The 21,480-nt window shown below is 37.2% G+C and overlaps 1 protein-coding gene across 1 annotated transcript; it reads left to right on the forward strand.

Moving 5' to 3' along the window:
* Positions 1-1,657: 1,657 nt before the first annotated feature.
* Positions 1,658-2,393, forward strand: LOC131899747 (NKAP family protein CG6066-like). Its single transcript, XM_059251217.1, has 2 exons — positions 1,658-1,888; positions 2,058-2,393. Exons 1-2 carry the CDS (start codon positions 1,727-1,729, stop codon positions 2,313-2,315), a joined length of 420 nt encoding a protein of 139 aa, XP_059107200.1. The 5' UTR covers positions 1,658-1,726; the 3' UTR covers positions 2,316-2,393.
* The last annotated feature ends 19,087 nt before the right edge of the window (positions 2,394-21,480 follow it).

Below are 21,480 nucleotides of genomic sequence, written 5' to 3' on the forward strand. Positions count from 1 at the left end.
ACTGGTTAGGCACTCATAACAGTTGAGGAAGACTGTGTACTATATAAAATTCTTACACCACACCACTATAAGACCTGCATAAGTTTTTTTTTAATTGTACACTGATAATATCTATGCACCTGTCTCAGCATATTTTTTTGTAATGGGAGCATTATAGAGATATATCCATGGGATCTTTACAGCAAAGGCAAGGAATTAATATAATTGTCAAAGGACTGGTGAATAAATCTTAGGAGGTTGATTTGATGAGGTTTTCTGGAAGATCACACTCATATTATTTGGGTAAAGAGAAATCTCCCCAAAATGTGTTTCACAATGTACACTCCAAATAGTTGCTGGTTGTAGTCAAATATTAGAGAGAAGTGAGATAACTCACATATGTTCTGTGAGTTAAACTTAAGTTTAGAACACTATAGATTGAGTTCCAAAATGCTAGAAATTTGCTAGGACTAAAACAAAACAAAACAAAACAAAACAAAAAAACCCAGTATTATCAAACAGTGAATGGAGTGACTATGGAGAACCACTTAGGAGAATTGATTCTACCATTCGGCCCATCATACTTGAACCAAAGGAGATGGAGCAGGGTTAAAGATCACACTGAAGTGTGGTGGTATTGTGTTCTCCAAAATATTGTGCACGTTAATAAATTTATCTGGGGTCAGAGAACAGGATAGCCACAATATTAAACATAGAGGATAGGCAGTGGTAGCACATGCCTTTAATCCTAGCATTCCAGAGGCAGAAATCCCTCTGGATCTCAGTTCAAGGCCACATTGGAAACAGCCCGGCATGGTGACTCATGCCTTTAATCCCAGATAGTGAGCCTTTAATCCCAGGGAGTGATAGCAGAAAGCAGAAAGATATATAAGGCGTGAAGACCAGAAACTAGAAGCGTTTGGCTGGTTAAGCTTTCAGGCTTCTAGCAGCAGTTCAGCTGAGATTCATTCTGGATAAGGACTCAGAGACATCCAGTCTGAGGAAACAGGATCAGCTGAGGAATTGGCAAGGTGAGGTGGCTGTAGCTGGTTCTGTCTCTCTGATCATTCAGCGTTCATCCCAATATCTGGCTCTAGGTTTGTTTTTGTTAATAAGACTCTTTAAGATTTGTGATACACTGAAGGCTGCATGGGATTGACCTAGGCCCTTTTCATGTCTGTGACAGTTGTGTGCCTTGGTCTATTTGTGGGGCTCCTAGCAATGGGATCAGGACTTGTCCCTGGTGCTTAAGCAGGCTTTTGGAAACCCATTCCCCATGCTGGGTTGCCTTGCCCAACCTCGATGAAAGGAGAGGAGCTTGATTTATGCTTCGTTGACTCCCATGGGAGGCCTGCCATGTTCAAAATGGAGATGGAGGAGGAGTGGATGAAGGGGGATAGAAGGGAGGTAGGGAGAGAAGAGAAGAAGAGGAGGGAGGAGAAACTGAAAACATTTTAATAAAAAGATGACTCTGAAATTATTTTAAGGGGGATTATAGTTACATAAGATCCCTTCATCTAGCCAGATCATTTCAACTCTTCCTCATTGAAACTGCTCCCCTCCGCATTTCATGGAATTGGTAGGAGAGGTAGCATTGTGACACCTGAGTCACCTTAGACATACCATTGGCTGGAGGAGTTTTTTGCCAACCAATCAAAACTGAAGGGTGTGGCTTCTCATTGTCCTGAGTGGATATATATGAGACATCAGGCCTCCTGAAGTTAACTGTAGCCAATACAACTCTAAGATGTCGCATGTTAGTGAGGAGCAAGAGGATTCTAGTACAGACACACTCTCTGAACTCGACTCTGATGATGAGTCAACCTCTAGCTCAAGTACGGAAGAAGAAAGTCCTCCAAGCCAGAAGGAAAGGCTTTGCAGTCCAGTGAAGACTACCTTAATTAGAAAGGTCAGATAATCTCTCTTAAGTTTCTTCTCTTTCGCTCACAATTCCTCACCTATTAGTCCTTCCCTGTCATTATCTGCTACAAAATTCTTCAGTCCATAACCATCATCATGGATATAGACTTTATGCTTTGCTTGAAACTGTGTTTTAACCTGTGCTGTTCTCTTATCAGCTCCCCCAAATAATGAAGAAAGTACAATCTGTGATTGATGAGAATTCAGAAGACAAGAAAGAAAGAAAATGCACCATCTTGATCTTTTACCACCAACGGAAGAAAAAAAAGAAACAAAAGCAAGAAAAAGAAAAAGAAGAGGTCCCAGAGGAATCTCAACTTTCAAATAATACTGTAGCTCAACCTGAGCCACGCCAGTACCCACAATCCTCTCCATGTCATCCACCAAAACGAGCACGGAAGAAGTTCTTTCGGTAGAGACCAAATATTACACCCATACATAAGAATGTGTGGACACTGTTGACTAAAATACAATAAAATATCCTGTTAAAACTGGTTTTGTTTCAGTGTGTGGTGTGTTTGATTGGTGGGGAAGGAAGAAAAGGGAAGAGGAAACTATTTGAGGCAGGAGAAACGTGGAATCACTCTTAGTTGTGGGGTGTTGGGCATACTGGGTGGCAGTGAATAAGAACAGGAGGGAGGCTGGTTGCTGAAGAGGAAGTTCATCAATGCTTTCTTCCACAAGGATATTTGAAAAGGATGTTTGGTGCTTCAGTGTGGTTGGGCGGCAAGGGTAGATGGGGAGAGGCATGATGTTTGTGGAAAAGGGACATGCAGGAATTACTCGTATTTTTCATTTAATTGCTACCTTGACCTATTTCCTATTAATATACCTCAACACCAGAGATGTAAGTACAAAGATATATTAGAATAAAAGATCTTGAGGCTTGGAGGTCAGCAGTCAAGATTTGATGGGCATCTTCTTGTTGGTGCGGACACTGCAGAGTCCAGTGGTCCAGAGCAATGCATCAAATAGTGAGAGGAGCATGTAGGAAGAACAGCAGCATACCTGCTGTTATAACAGATAATCCATCACTCACTAATCTATTAATTTGTGATTTATTTATTCAGGAACTAATCACCAATTAAAATTTCTATTTAAACTCACCATTTTCAACATATGTTTTGGTAGAAATTTTCTGAGTGTCACAAGTACTAACAGCTCTTTATCTTCATCATTGCCTCTTCCTTTCCTCCCTACATCTGTGAAGGCTTATATGAACAGAGTTGCTCATCATAAACTAGAAATAAGCAGGTTTGCTGAGTCTTAAATACAGGATCAAACTAATTTCTTTCAGTTCCCTGCACATATAGTAGTTATTTCCTGAAATATCTCCTGTGGATTGAGAGTAATATGACCCAGCAAATAACAAAATTAATATCAAATAACTATAAAATAATTTTAAAGCGTGGTTACCCATGAGATAAATTATTTCTCTATTAAAGACTTAACATACCCCCGAATAGAAGTAAAAACAGGACCTTCAATTACTATAGTCCCCTATATGAGAGTTAAATGGACAAAGGATTGTTATTTTCTCTACTAATAAGCCACATTTTTCACCATCTGTAAGAAAGGAATACTCTATTTTAGATTACTGAACTAATAGGTCCCCATCTTGTGAGCATCCACATGGATAATCAACCTTTTCTGATTTTAAGATGATTAAGGCTATACCATGCCCAACTGACAGAGTTCTACTGCTCTCTACACCTTTCTCCAAATTTTGTATTCTTTCTTTCCTGGTTCAATGATGATCCCTGATTCTGGATGGAGTGACCTCCATATATTCTGACTATTGTGAAGCAATGCCACCGAAATTTATCACAACAGACACTTATTTATAGAATTTTTTGCCAATAACTACCAACAATTCTAAAAATATGTTTGCTTTCAATACATTTAGAAGTACCAGTAATTTGTGGGTGCAGGTACAAATATTTTTACAGCAATTTGCTTAAGAAGTACCATGTGCACATCATTTAACAAAAACTATAACAGTAACATTTCTCCAGGGGCCTATTGTGGGAGCCCACAACTGCCTCAGTTTCCCAGTTTGAATCTGAAGTCTATTCTGAGTCAATAGAGTTCAGGCTTGCTTGCTTGCTCCAGGGCTGTGAGAAAATCCTGATTAGCCTGCAGAGCCTCCTTGAAGGGCTGTGAGAAAATCCTGATTAACCAAAGGAAGTAACACACTATATAGGTAGATGCATGCAGATGCCAGCCAGAGGTACATTGAGATAGAAAATGAAACTGCCTGCTCCTTGACGCAAGGCAGGATAGATAGTGGTTGAATGCCTGTGCTATGCATTGTTCTATCTCTGTCCTTCAAAACTGTATATAAGCTGGCTATGAAATAAACTCAGGGCTGTCCGGCAATGACCAGCAGACCTCTCAACTCTTTTCTGTCTTCTTCATTTTCTCTTCAATCCGCACGTCTCTACCCAGCTACCCAGTTGACTGTGGGCAGGCTCCGACAAGTGGTGCCCAATGTGGGGCATGAACCCATGACCCTGAGATTAAGAGTCTCATGCTCTACCGACTGAGCTAGCCAGACTCTGCTGCACACAGAGCAGCCTCTTAGGCCAGCTGCTCAGGAAATAGGGCACAATATTCTTCCTTAAAATGAGGTATCCCCTTCATTTGTGGACTTCCTTTGGGATATACTGGTTCATAAAGGTATTTGCCCTCTTGAAGAAGCAATATGAAAAAACAAGATGTAGCTATTTGCTGTTGACACTGCTATCATGGTACTATCTGGCCTCCATTAAGCTTGTTTGAAAGATCCAAACTGGGTAGATGATTTAGCTGGTTCCTTATACATTACGATTGACACACTAGGTGGGCTGTACCAGATGCTGAGGCAGGCTGGGTCCAGCACGGCAAAGAACACTCTCGGAGGGTTGGACTGGACATGGAGCAACGACCACATTTTTCCAGCCACATGTTTTTTTTCCTAGCTTACAATAACAAACATGGATTTGCTCCAGTGAAGTAAGCTTTAAATCAAATAAGAAAGTAGATGGCTGCAGCTATAATAATTGTAACACTATTTAATCAGTGAACACATATTACTTGGAATGCTGGGGACCTTAATATACAAGGCCCATAACTAGGGAAGATTATTAGTCATTCTCCTCAGAAGCCTGCAAAACCAGCTTCTAGTAACACAAATGCTATCTATCAAGTAAAAAACCTTCAGCTAGGGCCAGCTTGATTTCTCAATATCCTGCAGCCAGAATATATGGAATCTTCAGTGGTAATGATTTACCATTGAGTCTGGTATACACTCAATAAATAGTAATAACCAGAACTGTGTGTGGAAGCCTTAGAGAGAGTACGTGTCCAACAACTCAAAATTGGCATTAATATTTTCAATTAGGCCGGGCGTTGGTGGCGCACGCCTTTAATCCCAGCACTGGGGAGGCAGAGCCAGGCGGATCTCTGTGAGTTCGAGGCCAGCCTGGGCTACCAAGTGAGTTCCAGGAAAAGGCGCAAAGCTACACAGAGAAACCCTGTCTCGAAAAACCAAAAAAAAAAAAAATATATATTTTCAATTAGTAAACGTATTTCTTCAGTGGATCACCTTTTCTACTAATGGAGGGTGTCTCCTGCATTCAACTACCAATTTTACATGTATAGGCATAGGGTGTTGCATGATTTTCATAATCACTTCACAGAAAATTGTGTTTATTCAAGTATAAAACTTCCAAGAATGTCATAGTTGTATCTCACATCTTCTTCCTGTGTAGAGTGATTTCTCATCCTTGCTCCTTTAACTGCACTTACATATCTTTTTAATGGTTTTATATATCTTTAAGGTACTTAGAGGGCTGTATTATGTAATAAAGCCCTCTGCAGAGGCTCTATAAAAACTCTTAACATCATTCCTGGCAAGTAAAAGTTGTTCTTGGGATTCAGCAGCTACAGGGATAATAAAAAACAAGGCCTGAAATGGTCTTAAAATTATATCATTTGTTTCATCAAAAAAGTAATTCTGGATGCACATGTATGGATTATGGGCACTATAATATTTATCTCTCTGTAATTTACTGTCACTCTCCATGAAACATCTGGTCTCTTTCCCAGACATACGTGGCTATTAACATGGTCCAGAGCTGGATCAACTGTCTCCATTCTCATAAGCTCTCTTTTCCTTCAACCACACAAACTGAGTTTATGATTCACATCTTCAGATACAACTTACCAACATTGCTAAATAGGGCATGTCCTAGCTGCTGTGGGATGGTCTTTCTGTATGCTGTGAATATGTGTTGCTATGATTGGTTAGTAAAGAAGCTACTCTGGCCTATGGTAAGTCAGGTTATAGCCAGGCAGGAAATCCAAGAGAGAGACAGGAAGAAGAAAGGAGAGTCAGGAAAGATACAAAGCCTACTGCCCAAGGAGTAACATGCCAGCAGACTGGTAATACCATGGCCATGTGGCAATACATGGATTAATAGAAATGGGTTAAAGATGTAAGAGCTATCTAGCCAGAAGCTTGAGCCATCGGCCATCAAGTTGGTAAATAATATAAGCCTCTGTGTAATTATTTTATAAGCAGCTGCAGGACCATGAGTGGGAGAGATTTGTCCCAACCGCAAGACCAGGCAGGACCAGAGAAACTTCTGGCTACTCCTAGCAGTATACACATGTTCTGTACACCTCTGTAAATATGAAAGGTATATAGTATATTTTAAGGGGATAATTTCCCACCCCTAGTACAAGCTTAATTATTCTCCTTTTCACCTAAACTTTTCTATCTCTATGTTTATCCTCTGATGCCCATTGTCCATGATGCTTTTGGAAGCCTCCAGGAATCAAGGCAAACCTGGACTCAGCATCTTCCCAAATCCAGACATATTTTGTACATTGGTAGGAGGATGAATAAAAGCCCTGTTCATGTTGGGCATTTGGTAATCTTGTGTGACTCTAACCTTCATGAAACCTTGGCTACCCTGTTAGGAAAGAGGCTTGGACAGTTTCCTACTTATAAGATCTCCCTCCTCCACAGGAGTGAAGATTTACTGTAGCTGGAGTTTTCTCCAGTCCCTCTCAGGCCCCGCAGTTCTGCAGCTCACTTATAAAATAATCATTGAGAAGCTCATATTAATTAAAATTGTTCAGCCATTAGCTCAGGCTAACTCTTGACTAGCTCTTACATCTTAAATTAACCCATTTTTATAAATCTATACCTTGCCAAGTGGCTCATGGCTTACCAGTACTTTACATCCTGCTCCTCATGCCGGTGGCTGGCAGCATCTCCTGACTCAGCCTTCCACTTCCCAGAATTCTCATCTCTCTTTATCCCACCTACATTATACTTCCTGCCTGGCTACTGGCCAATCAGCATTTTATTCATCTATCAATCAGAGCAACACATTAACAACATCCCCAGCAACTTACAGTTGTAGTTAGTTGCACCTCTATAATAGTTATCAATTTGTAAACTGTTGAGCAGTCTTTGAAAAATTACAGAGGCTCACTAGTGCAGAATTTTGCTTTCTGACATTTATTTTCCTCTTTCTTGGAAATTTTGCTCAATACAAATGTCATCACATTTGTACTTTTTGTTGTTTGTTTATACAAGCTCTTGCTATGTATCTTTGACTCACCTGATACTAATTATGTATCTTAGACTGGTCTCAGACTTATGGAAATAAACCTTCCTTATCCTCCTCAGTACTATGATTATAGGCATTCACAATGGTGCCCAGATTCAAATTTACTTTCTAGTGTCATGGACAGGTCTCTTTGTCTACTTTCTTTTATGTTCTCTTTGCTGTAAGAAATAGTAAGCTAATACTTTATTTCATCCTCCCACTTTATACACCTATACTTGCTGTGGAAAAATCCTCTTGTACACCATAAAGATTTATCACTGGTATTGGTTTAATTAAATGCAGATTGGTCAGTAGCCAGGCAGGAAGCATAGGTGGAGTGACCAAACTAAGGATGATGGAAAGAAGGGTAGAGTCAGAGAGTTGCTGGCAAATGCAAGGAAGCAAGATGAGAATGTCGTCCTGAGTAAAAGTACCAAGCCATGTGGCTAAACATAGATAAAAATGATGGGGTAGTTTAAGTGTAAGAGTTAGCTAGTAACAAGCCTGAGCTATTGGCCAAGCATTTATAAATAATATTAAGCCTTTGTGTCAGTTATTTGGGAGCAAGTGATTGGGACAGGAAAATGTCCATTTACATATACTGTTAAATCATAGGTAAATGTGGAAGATACCTCCCACAACTCTATTTGAGATTGAAATTCCTTCCATCTTTTTGCAAGTTCTTTCCAGGTAGACAGTTTGGCTTAGTTTTGATATTATCACCCACCCAACAACTATTACAGCATTATTACAATCCTCTTCCATATGATTTCCTTTAAGAGATTTCAATATATCCTCTGCTGTTCAGCTGTCTCAGTGGTCATCCATGTAACAGTGTGGTGGGACCCAGTTCACTAAAGATGTGTATTATGTCATTACACATAGATGAAAACAACCCCACGAGGATTTCCTCTCTAGATGATTCACCATGACTTTCCCCCTGGGAAAAGTAATTCCACCTGATTTACATATTTTATCACTTATATCAGGGACCACACAACTACAACTACAGAAAAGTCATGTTCTATACATACCACATGGAGAAGGATAGTCATACTAATATTTCCCCTGTGGATATTCCTACTTCAAATGACTAAGCCTCAGTTGCATGTCTTATTATCCATAGCAAGGGATATGGAACTCTTCCTCTCAAGCTTCTTTGTGTGGTATGCTCATGCATGTGATTCCTAACTTTATCATACTTATAATATCCATTTTGTCATGTAAGGTAAAAATACTCTTTCTGGTAATTTATACTCTTTCTGGTTATTTTACTTTGTCTACTATAGTGAATAATTAGGGGGTTAACATACTGTACTTATGACATCTCATAGCTATTTTCCCAACACTGAAAACAACATGTGATCCAACCATAGTTTGTTTCTGGATTGGCATAAAATTTCAAGCAATGTACCTAAATATATACATAATGAAACACACTTATTTGAATTATTTTCAGTTCAGTGGGGAAATTTCTGAAACTGAAACATACATGTAATCTCTTTTATCACTGCTATTTAGAAATATTCAAGATGTTGTCCAAAACATGAATATGACAATGACAATGGCAAAATCAGTTCCCAACTACTTGTTTTAGGAATGTCATTGTTCTAGTGAACAAATTAAATGTGATTAATATTTTTGGAGATTGAATTTGTAATTTGTTTTCAATTATCCTGAATGAACAAACTTTTGGGGGGAAACATACTATGGTAGAGAGAAATGACAATTAAACTCATCTCTAAATGCTTTGTCATGTAACAATTAGTTTCCTGATTACAAAATGAAACAGATTTTCTGAATTGCCATGTCCTTAATTTCACTAACCATAATGATATATGATAAGAGAAATGCTTCTCTTTGGCATTGAGTTATTATTTGGTTATTGTCTCCTACATAATAAAAGGGACTTAGAGCATAGAGATGATTCAAGGCTTGACAGAAGCTTTCTCATTATGAAAGCACCAAGTCAGCATTGTTAGTGATTATGACTGCTTGATTAACTGAATGATTAATTTATTTGGAAATTATATTGAAGGCTAGAGAGGTGGCTCAGAAGATTAGAGTACCTGCTGCTCTTGCAGAGGACTCAGGTTTGGTTTGCAGCATCCACATCAGTCAGCTAGCTCACAACCACCAGTAATTTCAGTTTCAGAGGCTCACTATTTCTGGCCTCTTCTAGAACCTGAATGCACACGTCATAAATATAGATAATCAGGCAAAAGCATATATACATAAATAAAATATAGTACATTAAACTTATTTAAGAAAAAATTTAATGGATTATCAACCTATTGCCAAGAACTATGTGAATAAGAGAAATAGAGAGAAGAAATACATGGTCAAAATTTCTATTTGCTCTTATATAAAGCTAGTAGTCCCCCAAGAAAGAGATTGTAGAAATTTTCTTGGTGATATTACTAATAAACAAAATGTCTAATTGACAAGGCAATTTGATTTTATTTTCACTAAATATTCATTGAAAAGAATAGAAAATACACTGACCATTGTTGGGCTAATTTTTAAATGTTTTATTTAATATTCACTCATTCATATAACATGTTTAGACCAGATTCCCCCATTCTTTTCCCTCTAATTCTTCCTCTAATCTCCCATCTTTCCAACTTCATGTGTTACCATTTTTTAAATATCCACTGAGTCTGTTTATTGTTGCCTATATGTAAATAGGTATAGGACCATCTATTGGAACATGGATAATTTTTCAGTTACTTGAATTAAACTGACTCTCCCTCCTCTAGCAGCCATTGATTGCCAATGGCTCCTCAGATAGGAGACTTCATTAGACCCTACCATCCACGCTGGAGGTTTGGTTGGCTTATTTTTATGCAAGTCTTGATGTCAATGTGATACCAAGAGTAATTGTTTGTAAAGTGGAAAATTCCATTCATAGTTAATAATGTCTATGTACGTATGGTAATGGGGATTGAACACACGGTTTTGTGCATGCTAGCCAAGATTGTACCTATCAGCCACATTCTTGGCCATTTACAAAATTGTCTGAGATACAATGTCCTTTAGTTGCGAAAATTTGTGATCCTCTTTTTTCAGCTTTTGTCATGGTTAGCTTCAGTTGTCAACCACACAAGAGAAGAGGGCACCTCAGTTGAGGAATTGATACATGAGCATATCTGTAGAACATTTTCATGGTTACTAATCGACAGAGGAGTGATTTAGCCCACTGCAGGCTTTGCCATTCCTGGGTAAATGAGCTTGGACTGTATAAGAAGGGTAGATGGGCAAGCCAGAAGAACCAAGCCAATAATCAGTATTCCTCCCTGGTTTGTGCTTCATGTCCCTGCCCTGACTTGATGCCTTTCCTCCCCTCTGTGATGAGCTAGACCCTGTAAGCTAAAATAAACCCTTTTCTTCTCAAGTTGCTTTTTGGTTAGTGTTTTATCACAACATGGAAGGAAATTAGGACAGATTCCTTAAGTAAAGGGGATGCTAGTTGTGCACTGCTGGTCATTAGGCATTAATTTGTCATTTTCACAAATTAAATAGTTTCTGCTATAACTTAGATATGATTTGTCTTAGTTTGGGTTACTATTGCTGTGAAGAGACACCATGACCATGACAACTCTTATAAAGAAAACATTTAATTGAGGTGGCTACTTATAGTTTCAGAGGTTCAGTCCGTTATCATCATGACAGGGAACAGGGCAGCGTACAGGCAGATGTGGTGCTGGCTACATCTTGACCAAAAGGCGGCAAGAAGTCGACTGACCATCATGCTGAGGAAAGCTTGAGCAAAAAAGACCTCAAAGTCCTCCCCCACAGTAACATGCTTCCTCTAACAAGGCCACACCTCCGAATAGTGCCACTTTGTTTAAGGGCCATTTTCTTTCAAACCACCACATGGTTTAAGAGTATTCTCCAAGAGAATTCAGGTATTATTAGAGGCCTGGTTTTCAGTATGGCAGTGTTAGGAAGTAGTGTGAAACCTGAAAGAAGTTGGGCCTAGTGGAAAGTCAGTTGAGGAATATGCTCATTCATAGTCAGTTGGGGAATAACCTCATTCATAGTCTCTCTCTTTCTCCCCCGGGATTTCCATGTCTTGCAAATGTTTTTTTTTTTTTTCATTGTTATGCCTTCTCCCATATGATGACACAGCCAAGAGGGAATTCATCAGGTTTGTGTCACATTGTTTAGATTTTTCAGCTTCCAAAACTATGCACTAAATAGATGACGTATTTCTTTATAAAGATGAAATTCGATATAAGGAGACACATCTGCTCAACTCTCAAGCTGATTTGTGTGATCAGGATATCACACCCAGTCTAGGGTACTTATAAAAACAGGAGATACTTCACTACATATACTAAAAACAAAGTAATACAATTTCAATGATAGAGTGATCTAGTTTAGAGTCTGGTAGATAAGGATAGTGATGTTATTATTGGCTACTTAGTAAAATAACATATGGCAAAAACAAAATTGTAATGACTCTTGAATAATATTAAACTGTTTTCCTTCATAAACTATAGTCAAGTGTGTTTGAAGGGGCAAAAACTACTTTATCTCACAGAATGATCATCTTTATGGTGCCTTAAGATGAGACACACAAAAAGCATTTCTAGATAATCCCTTCTATCTTGTGGAAGAGTTCTATTAGCTGTATATTTTATGTAGTACCTTAGATTAGGGAAAACACTGAATTTGTGGTACTGTTAGTTCTCACTAGCTACTTATAATCAAGTGTTTGTCTTTCAGCTTGAAGTTTCATTTCATTTCATTATGAATTTCTAATTGAATAAGTAAGAAGTCTCCAGCTTATGGTAAGCAAAATGCTCATACTATTTCAAAACTAGTCTTATGAATAAACAAAAGCTCTGATTTTATTGGGTAAACTGCATCAACCAACAATTCATGTGTTAAAAGTTATAACCCACAGTACTCCAGGATATGACATTATTTGGAAATAGTCATAGATGTATTTACTAGGTTAAAATGAATTATACTAATGTAAAATGGGCCCCTATTTCAATATTCATAATGTTCTTATAAAAAAAAACTCATGTGAAAAAAATAGACACATAAAGATGAAATTCGATATAAGGAGACACATCTGCTCAACTCTCAAGCTGATTTGTGTGATCAGGATATCACACCCAGTCTAGGGTACTTATAAAAACAGTAACTGAGGTGATCATGAGATAAATATGATAAAATATTAAAATAATGTTTATGCTTTGGCTCATATTTGACTGTCTTAAGATCATATGATCATGTGAAAAGCACAAGGAAATTAAATAAAGAGGTTGAAAATCTATAGTTTATAGTTTGTTTTTGTATTGCCATTGAGCTCAGAATATATTTTTAAAAGGTTTCAATGTACTGTAAATAAGAAGGAGGAAGAAGAGATGCAGGAGGAGGAGGATAGGGAGGATAATGAAGAGAATAATTAAAAGAAAGAGGAGGGGCATGGAGTGAGGAAAAGAGAGGGTAAAATAAGAACAAGATAGGAAGGGTAGAGTGAAAAAAATCCCCTTACTTTTAACATAAACTATTTACGTTCCTGGATGGAAAATATGTTTCAACCTTAGAAGTAATATAATTAAAAGAGCAATAACTGGTCAAGTTAACTCTATTGAGTAAAAAGCTGTTTGGAGTAACTTTGCAGGTAGGAAGGGTAGAGTGAAAAAATCCCCTTACTTTTAAAGGTAAACTATTTACATTCCTGGATGGAAAATATGTTTCAACCTTAGAAGTAATATAATTAAAAGAGCAATAACTGGTCAAGTTAACTCTATTGAGTAAAAAGTTGTTTGGAGTAACTAGGCAGGTGTTAACTTGAAATATGAATGACCTATCTAAGGTAATAGTTGTTTCTGTCTCCAAAGATTATTACCATGAAAACAAGGTGTTCAAATGTCAGATCCTTGGGGGCAAGGGTAGAATATATACATGTATTTTAAAAGAAATGAGAACAAAACAACAAAATCTTTTAATTTGGCTCATCAGAATTTAATACGTTAAAACAACAATGGTAATGTCTTTCATAAGAGCATCTTCCTCTGTCTTCTAGAACTTAAGATATCCCTATAGGCCTTCATTTATCAGAAGAAAAATTTGGAATTAATACTCTAGGGTTAATAAGAAGTGAAGATGACCTGACTAACACTTGGGGGTGGTAATTTGGAAGTTGTATGGTTTGAAGAGCTCTAAAAACTATAATGTGATCACTAGCACTGAAGCATCACAAACTGTGCCTCAAGATGGTAAAATCTTTGGATGGAGGATGCGGACATGTAGTAGTGTGGTTTGGAGAACAATGCTGGTAGAGTCTTAACAGTTGAGTTCCTGAGAAGTGTTACTGAAAATATGCCAAAACACGATAAGCATGTTCAACCAAAGGAAATTATAAGACTCTTTTTGTTGAAGACATAACACACTTTGGTTGATGGTCATAGAAAAATTAAACTGGAACTGAATTCAACACCTTCCATCCTGTTAGCTAGTTTTCACAGCACTGGATGATGCTATGCAGGGTGTTGAGAGAGAAAAACATCAATGCTGTGGATGCAATGAACTACACTGCCAACCTGTAAGACAACATGTGCCCTCTGGTACAACAGTGTCATGACTGTTAAGGAAATTACCAAAAAAAAAAAAAAAAAAAAAAGAAAGAAATTTAAAAAGGCCGGGCGGTGGTGGCGCACGCCTTTAATCCCAGCACTCGGGGGGCAGAGCCAGGTGGATCTCTGTGAGTTCGAGGCCAGCCTGGGCTACCAAGTGAGTTCCAGGAAAGGCACAAAGCTACACAGAGAAACCCTGTCTCGAAAAACCAAAAAAAAAAAAAAAAAAAAAGGAAATTACCAAACTCTTCTCATTTGGTTTGAAGCCTGCTCCATAGGATAGAATTCACATGTGATACTGTCAACCTGGTTAAAATTTTCAGGCTGAGTAGGTGATAGGAACTAGTGGGGAGGCTACTACTATTTGTTTGTTTCTAAATTGACAGGTAAAGTTGTCAAAATAACATATAAATATTTATATTTATGCCAAGATATTACTGCTGCTTTCACATTTGGTCAGAGAAGATTCTTATAACAGTTGTTAGCAGTTATTGCAAAGACAGAGAACTTGGCAATGGGTGGAGAGTAAGTTCAAAGCTAAGTTCTAAATATCACCCTTTCTGAATGAAGATTAGAGAACACTGTAGAAAGGGATCAGAAAGAATTTAAAAGCCAGAGGAAGGAGTAACATGTTGTGGCATCTTTTCTTACAGGCATGGCATGGCCACTAAACATATGAATTCATTGCAGTTGTAATTTCTGAGCACGATTCTTCCCATTAACATGCCACCATGGGGGGGCACTCATAAGGTCCTACCCCTCCCAGATGATTTATTCATAGTTAACTGTTGCAAGGAGAGCTCTATAGGTAGTTAGTTAATGATTGTTGGGAAGGGAGTGACATTGTCTTTAGTAGTTTAGCCATTGGAAAGTTGACTATGCACCTATAAATAACCTCAGTTAAGCTCATTGGGTCACTAAAAGCTAAGAAGAGAAGAAATTAGGACTAGTTGGCAAGATCGAGAGAATCTGTGGGAGTAAAAAGGAGATAATTGAGGGTAATAGAAAGTAGATATGATCAAAATGCATTACATACATATATGAAAATGTTATAAAGAAAACAATTATGTATAATTAATAACTACTAATAAAATAAGTAAAATATGTTAGTAAAAAATGAGACAAATATAGCCAAAGTTTCTAAAAATTCACAGAGGCTCACAATTCAATAGTGCCTCTGGGGAACAGGAAATGTCATGCTATTTAGACAGATCAGCCTCATTATTTAATAACAACTCTTGTTTTTCTTGAATAATAATTCATAGCATTCTGATTTAATGTTATTTTTAAATGGCATGTCAAAACAAATACATGTAATATAGCATGCATGTGCACCCAGTGTCCTGAAACATTCTGTATCTTCAGTAGTAGAAATCACTAAATAAAAGATAAGATTTTTTCATAAAAATATTTAGCAAAAGAGATAACAATCAGTGAGGTTTTACTGTACACCATTTTAGGTTATAAATTCTTCCTGAAATATCAATCCCAATGCCACCAATTATAGGTTATCTGAGCCTCAGTGTCCTTATTAATGGTGTAGAACTAATAAATTCTACTTCTTAGGGTTATTGGGAGAATTAGTGATGACAATACATGTAAAGTACTTAGGCCAGTGTCTGGTTTGCTAAATGTTGTTATATATGTCCTTAATACTAAATCATATGAACTAGGTGATGGCATGGTTGTAGGGAAATATTAGGTGGCCTTGAGAATTCTGAGAGAGTAGCTATCAGCATGGCAGTAGCATGGCCAAGGAAACAAACAGGAAATAGGCAGGTCAAAGGCAGCACAGCTGAAGAAAGTAAGGTGGATCTGAGCCCATGACTGAGTCCTGTCAATTAAAATGGGAGACAGGAAAACAGGACAGATCTAATGCTAACAGGACAAAATGAATTTAAAAGACTCTCAGGTCAATTTGTTCTCAGAAACAGCAGCATGACATTTCTTCTGAGGATTGAGATCTTTTCATTGGCCTCTCTCAAAGTCACGCCTTGAAAAGAGAGGCAATGTGTTCGACATGGACAATTCCCTGTGTAGAGACTCACTGTTAAACAGAGCTTTTCCTGAAATACATTGCTTTTCTTAATGTCTGTGTTAAGTTAGTTTAAAACATTCAAAATTCCAGAACTAAAGCATAGATTTGGAAGCTATATATGAATTCTGAGCTTTTATAGCCAATTCCTACTCTGAATTTCTGAATAAAGTGGTAAGGTATAAGATTCATTTTATTCCACTGTAGAATAATTTAGGCTTGATTATAAAAGCACATATGGTTATCTTTAAATTCAATGAATAGATTCCTAGTTTATAGACTGCTAGGTTTCAAAGATTTGAAAAAAAATCACACATCTGGATGAATGATATATAGTTGTGACAAAATTACTTTTCTCTCCAGCCCCTGGAGCGAAGAACATGATTTATTCCAGGAGAGATTTTTGTGGCATTTTCATCTTCATTTCTTTGTGTTAAAAGCAACTCTATTTTGATTTCCAAGCATATCTTGATATGTTTCTTAACATTTCATTTTATTGTTTCCTTAGTTAATTAAGTTGCTGATTTTAAGTAATCCCAAAAAGGAAAGTCTTGGGAATGGAAGGGTTTGCAATAGCATACTCTTAAATTAGCTGGTAGCTGTTTCCACTTTTGATATTGGCAGCCATAGTCATTCAATTGTATTTATTTTCTTGACTATTTTTTCAAATGTTTTATTGGTGTATATCAAATTACAGAGTAATGGTTATCATTGCGACTTTTATATATGAGTTTAACAGCTGATGATCATATTCACTACTTCACTATTACCAAATAAGGGATTTCATTCTGCTAGCTAAAAGGTGCAGCAATGATCCACCCGTTACTGATTAGAATAAAGAAAAGCTAGTTGAAGTAGCATCAGTGCCTTGTATTCATCAACAATCTGCCTATCAGAATGAGGGAACAAAAAGGAGTCCACTTTGGAATATTTGATGTTTTTGCAGCTGCTGAATTATTGCAAATCACAGGAGGAGTTTGATACATAAAGTGAAAATTATTAACCTATAGAAATTGCAATGATCTTTCGGGAGAATTGAAATGCATGTGAAGTTGTCACAAGGTAGGATGAAATAAGCTTGCTGAGATGACTGTGTTCTACTCACTGTTTTAATCTTATCACACACTTCACGCCATTTATTACTAGTAATAATCATGTGGGCTGCTGCTATTATTACCTCTATCTTAAAGATGAAAAATACTTTAAGATTAGGCTCATGTGTTAGTGATGGTAGATCTGTAGTCTGTTTCTGTATGTTTCCAGAACTTGAGAGCCCAGATCTCCACTGGCAATTCAATTAGATCTTCCAGTCCTTTGCCCTGGTGATAATATATACTGTGAGCATTTGATAAATAAAATCTAATCTTAGGATTGCTTTGACTTGCCTGTATTCCACCTTCAGACAGTTTAGTGGATAACTGTGATAGCAAAACGACTTTGACAATACTACTAATATTCGTCATCTGAGGACTGTGCTGGTTCCCAGAAAGAAGGTATAAGTCACAAAGCCCCTGAGATAGATTCAACTGATGTTCTGAGTCAGGATTTATAAGCATGGGGAAATAGTTCTTTTAAAAGACAATAACAAAGAGAAACCTTTTTAATGTGAGCCAGATACAGTCATGATTTTCATTAAATTTTTGCTAGTAACCATACTTAGGTGGGAACATGTGCCCACTGATGAGCAACCTGGAGTATTAGCAGGTAAATTTGTTTAGTGAACACAACTCCAAATGCTTCCTGAGGAGAAAAGTTAGGGGGAAAATGTTCCACTTACATTTCTTCCGTTTTTTTATACATTTAGAAAGTTTAAGTAAATGTTTACCAGGCAGACAAAACTGCTTCCCAATAGCACCTCCTGAGCATTGACTTTGTATGTGCTCAGTATGTGCTGATGTCTGCATCTAAGCCATGTGTGTGCCACATGCTGAAATGTCTAAGATCAGTGCATAGTTTCATATGCCTATAATAGTAATGCACTGGAATTCTTTTAAATACACACACACACACACACACACACACACACACACACACACTTTTTTGTTGTTTTGTTTTTCGAGACAGGGTTTCTCTGTGTAGTTTTGGTGCCTGTCCTGGAGCTCGCTCTGTAGACCAGGCTGACCTTGAACTCAGAGATCCGCCTGGCTCTGCCTCCCGAGTGCTGGGAATAAAGACATGCACCACCACCACCACTTTTTCTTTAAATTGATGTTTGTATATTCTTCTAAACTCTAAATTGACCAGAAAAACTGTAGTCACTTCCCAGTGTACCATACAATTACAAGAAACTGGAAAAAATCCCAATTATCTCTTATAATCTAGATGGGTACTGTGAGGTGTAGTTAGAGCAGATTAACTGTCTTTTGTGTACATCAAGACTCTGGATTCTTCCTGTCTTATCCATCACCTATACTGAAGACACCATAGTGGAGATTATCCATCATTACTTAGATTTTATTCCAATATTGTCTTATACATTGCAAAATTAGACAAATTTCTTCCTGCAGCATCATAAGCCCTTTCCTGATCTTTCTAAGAGACTCATTGAAAAACTCCAGGTGACTTCAAACTTATTTATTAATGTTCCATTTGCCTCAATTTTCTAATTCTAAACTGGCAGCACCCTAAGGAGATCAACTCTCTCATACCTTTCTTAAGTTAGATGCACTTTTCTATACATATTGAAGAGGTTAGAGGTGTGCTGGGTGCCTGTCCTAATGTTCATTGACACTCAAAAATCATTTCTATCACTTTCTACTTTACAATATAGGTGTCATCCCAAGTTCCTAACATTGGAGTTATGTCCTGCCATGTGCCTACCCCTCTCATACTTTTCATCTTCAGTCTTTCCAGTCCAATCACTTTTCTTCATTAATTAAACCTTTTTAGGTCCTGAATCACTGCCCTTTTCTCTCACTTTACTCTCAACATCACTTTGGCAACTTCAACTATTTGTAGCTATTCATTTAATGTTTATCAATCTTTAGGCCCTTTATCAGTGATATTTTTTCTCTGTGTCACACATAAGTCACTCACTTTAATGCTCATGACCTAGACACCAAATTGACATGTGTTACATCTGTCTGTAGCCATACTGTCATGATTTTATTCTCTACATTTAATCTATAACATTATCTGTTCTCAGATAAGTTTATCCATTCTATGCTAGCTATGCATCTCATTTGTATTGCTTTGAATATTCCTCAAGGGTTTTTATCATTTGAAACTGTATTCTTGCTCATTTATGTAGGAAATTTCACAGAATCATTCACATCAGCATGCAAATGTGTTATGATCATATCTTCTTTAAGAATTATTTTTTCAAACCAGATGCACCTCTAGCTATTGTTCCACATTTTCCTTCTACTATCAAACTTCTAACAAATTCTGTATCAACTCCTTGATTCATATTTTCTCCCAAACAGTCACTATTCAATTTTATATTAAATGATTTCTGTTCTTTCATTTTTCTTTCCTCTTACACCAGTTTTAATAGCCATTCATATACTTCCACTTCACTTCTGAAAAGCTTACCTATTTTTACTTCTTGTAATGTTATCTTCAATGTTTGTGATGTTCTATTCCACTGTACTTTTCTGTCTTCAACTCTTTTGACTATATACTTAGAGGCCAAAATGTTACATCACTTGGAAGAATATGTTTAATTTATTGGAAAAAATGCCAAACTGTTTATATTTCCACCATAGTCGAATAAGAGTTCTAGTTTGTCCATATTCTTCCAAACATGTAGTATTTTCTTTTTGGAAATATGACTATAGCCATTCTAGTGGCTTTCTTAACCTCAGTAGCTTGGGCCTGTGGTGATGCAAAACATTATGGAAAGGGGCATGTGGTGGAGTAGAGCTGCATACAGAGAGAGAGAGAGAGAGAGAGAGAGAGAGAGAGAGAGAGAGAGAGAGAGAGAGAGAGAGAGAGAGAGAGAGAGAGAGAGAAACAGGGACCCAATACACCCTTCAAGAATGCCTCTTTCCCTTAACTTATATCCTTGAACTAGGTCCTCCCCCCTAGTGTGTCCATCTTTTCCCAATAGGACCGTTAACTGGAGAATAAACTTTAAAGATTCATAGAGTCACATAAATTTCAAACTCCAACAAATCTTTTGGTTATCATATTGTTATTATAGAGTAAAGATTTTTTTACATTTTCTGTGTATTCTAGATATTAGATCTTCACTCAACGAATGACTTGAAAATATTTTTCTCCCCTTTCTAGATTGACTTTTCACTGTTTTAGGAGTAATATGTAACATTAGAATTTTTTAATTTAAAAATATTTTTATTTTCTGAGAATTTCATGTTTACAGTTTTAATCAAATCCACCCCAGTCTGTCTCCGACAACTTCTTCCAGATCCCAACCACATCTCCTTCCAAACTTTATGTAACTTTCTTTTTTTAAACATTGATTCCAAGTAGTGTTGCCAGTATGTACATGGATATAGGACCATTCACTGGGGAATAAGCAACCTACCCAGGGCCACATCCCTGTAAAGAACTGATGCTCCCCTCCCCTAATAACCATCAACTGCCAATGGCTCCTCAGTTAGAAGTGGAATGTCATTGATCTATAAATATAAGGATAAATATTCAGAAGGAAATTTAACAATATATACTACAGTAGTAGGTTCTCCCCTAGGTCCTATGGTCTACCAGCCATGGATTCTTGGCTCAGTTAACAATACCAGCTATGAGCTTAGTCTTTTGAAGCAGGTCTTAAATCTCATTATAAAGCAGCTTGTTACTCCTAAATATTCCTGCCACTATTTAACCAATGAACTTATCTTTCTAGGCCAGTCATTATTGTAGCTCACAGAGTTAAAAGCTAGATAAAATTGATGATTACTTTTATCTACCAGTAACATTCACAACATCTACCAGCACTATGAAAACTAACCAGATAAGTTTCAACTTAATGTCTTCATACCCTGTAACCAAAGTGTATTGTTTCTTCAACAATATGGTCTTACCAGTATGGTTTGTTTGACCACCAAGAGCAATAGCCATACTCTGGATTGTTTTTGAGGTCCCTGGAACCCTTTTGATTAACAACTCAAAAGTGGGTATCCTTAATATGGTACTGGTGCTTTTTTAATGTTTTAATTAATTAATTGATTTTGTTTTAAATTTTACAATTTTTCTTTTTTTTTAATTTTTATACAATATATTTTGGTAATATTTTTCCCCTCTCACAAAGCCTCCCAAATCTCCTCTCTCTAACCACCCACCTCTTTCATATTATTTCTCTTTTCTTGAAGCACATACACACACACACACACACACACACACATACACACACACACACACACAGAGGCACACACACACAAAAAAA

This window comes from Peromyscus eremicus, chromosome X, assembly GCF_949786415.1.
Source record: "Peromyscus eremicus chromosome X, PerEre_H2_v1, whole genome shotgun sequence".
Taxonomy (NCBI): domain Eukaryota; kingdom Metazoa; phylum Chordata; class Mammalia; order Rodentia; family Cricetidae; genus Peromyscus; species Peromyscus eremicus.

Bases quoted from the DNA above. Each gene is read 5' to 3' on its own strand.
- LOC131899747 (XM_059251217.1), top strand. From the start codon at position 1,727: ATGTCGCATGTTAGTGAGGAGCAAGAGGATTCTAGTACAGACACACTC. The intron at 1,889-2,057 runs GTCAGATAATCT...TTCTCTTATCAG, and splicing joins AGACTACCTTAATTAGAAAG to CTCCCCCAAATAATGAAGAA.